At 58.3% G+C, this 6,007-nt stretch overlaps 1 protein-coding gene across 1 annotated transcript; it reads left to right on the top strand.

Moving 5' to 3' along the window:
* Positions 1–4,428: 4,428 nt before the first annotated feature.
* On the top strand, positions 4,429–5,460 carry LDBPK_020140 (phosphoglycan beta 1,3 galactosyltransferase; the record flags this gene model as incomplete). Its single annotated transcript, XM_003857862.1, has 1 exon — positions 4,429–5,460. A coding segment is annotated over one exon (1,032 nt), but the record flags the coding sequence as incomplete, so codon positions are not given.
* Positions 5,461–6,007: the final 547 nt, after the last annotated feature.

Below are 6,007 nucleotides of genomic sequence, written 5' to 3'. Positions count from 1 at the left end.
CTTCTTCCAGAAGGAACTGGGTGCCACGCTGGCAGGGTCGAAACGAAAGAGCCGTGCTGAGAAGGACGCTGTGGCGCAGGCGGCGGAGTGGGTAGCGGAGAAGCGGCGTTCCACGGGGCCCGAGGTGGTGGGCTGGGACACCTTGCCAGAGGTGAGGTGGGTGCACGCGCTGAAGCGGACGCCTGCGTACGACATGGCGAAGGCGGATGGGGTGCCGGTGTATCACAACAAGTACATAAAATGCTCGCACAAGCGGCTTGGTATCGAGCACGGCGTCGTGTCCGTGCCATAAGTGTACGGGATTTCTCCAGTACTCGTTTGTAGATCTGTCACACACTCTCTGCGTGGTGTTTGTGCGTTGTCGTTTCTGTGTATATATATATATGTATACAGATGTGCGTGCATGCCCGTGTGTATGTGGGTTCGATCTTGAGAAGGTGAGGAGTGATTTGTGGTCTGCTAGTTCGTGGACGGTGGTGGTGCGGATGCACCTCGCCCCTTCCTTTCCTTCTCTCTGGGTTCTTCCGAGGGTGTGCTGGCGGTTGTGCTCCATTAATATACGTGACGCCCTCCGTCATGAGGCGGTGATGCACGGCCTCAGGAACATCCATGTGGGGTGCATCACCTTTTTTTTTTTCATTTTTCTATCCGTCGTTTATGGGTCTCGTCAACCGGGTGCCGTGCGCGCCTGGTGCTGTCTGGGAAGTTGCCTCCCCGACCTCTGCTTGTGTGCGCAGCGGCGCCGCACTGATGAAGAGGTTGCGGCTTACGCTCCGTGATGCGGGTCAGCGGTGCAGCCGGACGTCTATTTCGTTTTCGCCACCGCTCTCTTGGCGCCCCTCTGTGGGAGCGCCATGCAGGTGGTTCTGCGCCTCACCGATAATAAGGGAGGAGGGCTGGGGTCGAAACGATAGCCGGCTGTGGTGGTTTCTGATGGCGGTAGCACAGATTGCCGTCGACTGTGACACAAACGCATGAGAAGCGTGCAAAAACAAAAACAAGCGAAAAACTCGGCTGCTTGTATACGTCCCTCTCTCGCTCTCCCCACCCGTTTCTATGCGTGGGGGAGTGTGCGCCGCCCCTTCGCGGCTCCTACGTCCGCGGGCTCGGCAGCGTTTCCGTCGTCGTTGCTGCTCTGGGAGTGCGTCCGAGCGCTCGGCAGTCGTGCCATGCCGGGCGAACGTCAAGCGCACATGTGCGTGCGACCGTCGGCGTCGACTTCCTCTCTCGCCTTGGGCTCGCCCCACCCCGTCTCTGCTCGTCTCGTTGGCTGACGGCTCCTTCCCTCCCCTTCCCCCGTTTCTTTTTTACGACTCCCCATTCGGCGCACCTCACCTGTGCGCCCATCGTCATCATCATCATCCTTCACGCATAGTAATAACGAACTCTTCATCACTGCATTGCCAACGCCCCCCACCCACCCCAGCGCCCCTCCTTCTCTTGATCTCCCATTTTCTTTTATCTTTTTCCCACCTCTTCGCAGTGACCCTTACGCGCAATAAGAATACGCTGCCAACGCGAGCACATCACCACCACCAACACCACTACCACCGTCCCACCCACACGCGCGCCCAAGCACGCACGCGTTCCTATCATCAAGGGCCAAGAACACAGAACGAAGGATTTGCCGCGTTGGTGGATCGGTCGTGCAGTATCGCGCCCCCTTCCCCCTTGTTTCGCGAAGGCTCACGTACGTCGCTGGTGCACCCCCTCCCCCCTCACACACGCGCACACCAACGCACGCGACGAGGACGGAGAGAACAGAGAGAGAGAGAACGAGAGAACGAGACGTGGAGGCTGCAAGAACGAAAAACGCGAAATACAGAAACGACATAAACGAAAAAAAGAAAAAAAAACTCCCGAAGGAAAAAGGGCCGTCACCACCGCATCGGCGCGCAGCGGCGAGGAGCATCAAGAGCAGCCACACGGTGTCTTTCTTCAGGCCCCTCTGTTGGTGTTCTGCACATTGCCGCGAAGGGTGCACATCGGTGATTCGTGATAACGTGAAGCGAGCGAGACCACATATACATACATACATATATCTACAACTAAGTGCCAGCATCATCGCGAACGGCTCCTCTCCAGTGCACTCTTTTCCGTTTTTGTGCGGCTTGCGACGCTTGCTTCTCCTCATTCGCGGCACGTCCTCGTGCCCCCTCCCTTTCCTCACATCTCGCTGCTCAGCACGACTTCACATCCCCCATTCCTCCCCCATAAAAAAAGTGACGTACTCCTTTGACTTTGTTTCGTATTTCACGTTTTCGTATTCACAAATTCGTCGGGGACTTCACCGCGGCACGTCGTGAGTGGATCCCACTGGATCATCAGCATCGATCATCATCACGATTTACAGTTTTCGTTTTCGCTTCCCATTGCAGTGTAGCTTTCTAGTTTTTGTTCCTTTCCCTCCCTCTCTTCCTTCATCTCCCTCTCCTGTTTCATCTTCGCTCCCATTACTTCCTACCCTATTCCTCCTCTTCTCTATCTTTTTTTTTTTTTGATTGAAGGCCCCCCCATCATCATCATCATCGCCATCTCTTCTCTTGCCCGTTCCGTTTTCTTTTTTTCCCGTTGAGTGATCTCTATTTCTCGTTTCTGTTTCCGTCTTCCGCCTCCTCTTCTCTCACGAACACCCTCGCTAACGCGATTCCGCGGTGCCTTCTGTGGAGTGCTGGTCTGCGTGTGCTTCTTCCCACCGACCCGAACCCCTCTCCCCTCCACGTCTTCCGCATCACTCTGTCGTCTTTGGCGTGCCACCCATTAGCATCATCGCGCTCGAGCACACACACACACACACACACACAGAAAACAGACCTCCACACGCAGGCAACCGCCACAGCGTGTGTGTGTGTGATACGAAGAGCACGTGACGGCATAACCCACCCCCTCCAAAAAGGAAAAGGCCGGTGGACAGCATATGTTTATGTAGGTGTGTGCATGTGTATACATGTATATATGTGCAAGTGATAACCTCCCCCCTCCCCCTCCCCCTCCCCCTCACCTCTCACTCCCCCCCCCCACCTCTCCCCCCTCTCCTCCTTCTCCCCTCATTTCTCTGCATGCGCTCGTGCATGTATTCCTAGTGCTCCGTTTGTGTTTTGGTTACGTCGTCTAAACCGATCCGTTGTTTTCTCTTGCGTGTATCAGCTCGCTTCACCACCACCTCTCTCTCGCCCTTGTAGCTACACATCGACGCATATATCTATATCATTATCTCTGTCTCTGTCTCTCTTCGCCGCCGTCTTGCGTTGCCGCCTAAGCTCCATCACAGTGAGGGGACGGAGGACAGCAACAACAGCGAGGTTGCCGAAAAACACAGAACATCACAGCAAGATCGACGCGTGTTGCGTGTTCAGGGAAGAGAAAACCACGCGCTCTCCGCCCTTCTTTTAGTTGTCGTTGTCGTCGTCGTGTGCGCATGTGTGTGTCGTTTTGGGTCTCCCCGCATTCATTTCTATTTCTATTTTTTTTTTGGTGTTTGTCGTGTCCTTTTCAAACTTCGCCTGTTTTCGTTTTCTTTTTTTTTTTTTCGATATTGACGTGAACCGAACGCGGAAACCCTTACAAGCCCCTCTCCCCCTCCCTTCTCGTCGTACGTGTCGAGCGGACTGTGCGCTTGACGTTTCTCTGGGTAAGGCTCAGTGCACGTTGCCCGTCTTTGCGTTGGCGCCGTCGCTCACCCCGTAGTGTTTGGGCGATCGCGTGCGTGGGTGTTGTCGTGCCCGCATCTTTTCACTTCGCCGACTCAGTGATTGGATTTATTTTCTTGGTCTCTCTCTCTCTCGCTGAGTGTGTGTGTGTGTGCATCCACTCGCTCACTGTCCTTCTTTCTCGCGCGAGGTTGCACGCTTTTCATTACTTGTCGTGTTGTCCGACTCTGTCGTGCCGGAGAGCAACCGCGCCACACTCCCCCTTCCTCCTTGTTCCGTTGGTGTTGACTAACACGTTGGCCTTCCACTGCGATCGACCGTTCTCAGCCCCCCTATCATTATCAGTGTTACCAGTCGTCTTTCCCCTCGGAACACGTTCCGCGCTCCTCTACTTGTTGTGCGCGTGTCTGTTGTGCGTGATTCTTAGTATACATCTATCTCCCTCGCTCAGTGTGTGCGTGTTCCGCCTTTCCAGTGCCAACCCCCCTCCCTTCCTCCCTCCCTCCCTCCCTGCTCACACACACACACACACCACCCCCTTCTTTTCTTTAAAATCGCTGACTGTTTCGCTGGCGCCACAGCAGCGTGATCCTGCTCGACGGCCTTCTCACGCTACCCAACGCCCAACACCCAACACCCCCCCCCTCTTACTCCTTTTTTGCTCTTCCTCGCTGGCACTATCGTGCTCTCCGGTCGACCCCTTTGCCGAACCAACGAACATAAAACAGTACCCCGCCATCAAGAACAGCAGAGGGGGGGGGGGACGCCTCGCAAAACCATGTCTCATCTGACGTCGCCGATTTTGCTGAAGCGCCGCGCGAGTACCTCTCGTGTATGCGCGGCCGGCGATGTGATCAACGTGCCGTCGCTGGGGATGGAAGGGTCCGAGGACAGCGCTAGCTCCATGGGGCACGACGCCTTCACTTACTCCTCTCAACTTCCGGACACCGTCAGCGCCATCAGCCTCAGCGATTCCGTATCGCACGAGCTCAGCACGTGTGTCCTCACCAGCCCCCCGCGCACGGGCCGCTTCCGATCCGCGAGTCTGACGCTCCGACGGCAGTTCTCGAAGCAGCTCAGCGGTGGAGCTTGTCGCGCCATCCCTCGCGCTGTCTCGGTGCTCGCCCTCCTCATTATGCTCTATGCACTGATCGCAACGCAGTTTTCGGACGACGCGTTTGTGGATCGCATGAGGGATCCGCTTGGCTACCTGTTGAATATGAAAGACCCGGAGCACGGCCCGTGGTCGGTGCTGGTGCAGCACGAGGGCGCCGTGAGTCGGCTCAACATTACCGCTCAGCAAACTTGCCGCATCGCATCGATGCTCTGCAGCCCGCTGCGCATCGGCGCGGGCTTTCTGCCCTCGTGGACACTGCACGTGGTGGAGAAGGACTGCGCAGACTGCACCGACCGACAGACGCACGACAGCGCTGTGGAGGGCGTGGAGTTGCAGCCACAGCACGCCGTGTACGCGACGTCGTCTGCACCGCTGGGCCGCGTCGGGCCGATGCTGCTGGCGATGACGAGCGTGACGGACGACGTGAATGTGCGCACGGAGCTGCCGCAGTGGGAGTGGCTGCGGCACGTGTACGGTGAAGGGTTTCCGACCGCGGGCGGCGCTGGCGAGGGGGCTGCGCAGCCGCGGACACCGTATCTTGCCGTGATGGGCATCCCGTCGACGGATCAGCCGGCGCGTGCTGCGCTGCGTGAGGCACAGCGCAGGACATGGCTGACGTACCAGGAGGTGGCGCGCACGGAGAACCACTTCGATGCCGCGCTGCTGGCGCTGTACGTCTTCGCCGCGGTGGAGNNNNGGCGCTGTACGTCTTCGCCGCGGTGGAGCCCAAGGTGGCCCCGAATGCATCAGAGAGCTCTTCAGCATCCGCGCGCAACGGCACGTCAGCTGCCGAGCCGAGGCGAGGGCGCCTGAGTGCGCTGCTGCCGACGACGGCGGAGTACAAGGCTGCCACCGAGGCGCTTCTGGCGGCGACTGCGCAGGCCGAGGGCATTGACGACTTGGCCGACGAGGGCATTGTGCAGCGCCGGATGGAGCTCCGCCGCGACTGGAACATCGCTGCCGTCGAGGACACACCGTGTGCGGAGGTGGTCAGCCGCCGCGTGACTGTCGGCGCGGAGACGTCTGCGCTGTCGTACCTGAGCGGCGCCCTGTCGCTCCCCGTGACACCCGCGTTCACGTCGCCGGCGGAGTACGTCTGCCACGCGTCGTCTGCGCTGTGGCAGGAGGCGCTGACGCACCGCAACGTTGTGTGGATCGACATGATGACGGACCGCCGGCCGACCACGAACAAGACGCTTGGCGACACGATCAAGTGGGGCCTTCCCGTGGAGGTGGGAAT

Source organism: Leishmania donovani, chromosome 2 (genome assembly GCF_000227135.1).
Source record: "Leishmania donovani BPK282A1 complete genome, chromosome 2".
Lineage (NCBI taxonomy): Eukaryota > Euglenozoa > Kinetoplastea > Trypanosomatida > Trypanosomatidae > Leishmania > Leishmania donovani.
Note: the sequence above shows the minus strand (reverse complement) of the source record. Positions and strands in the feature narration are given on the sequence as shown.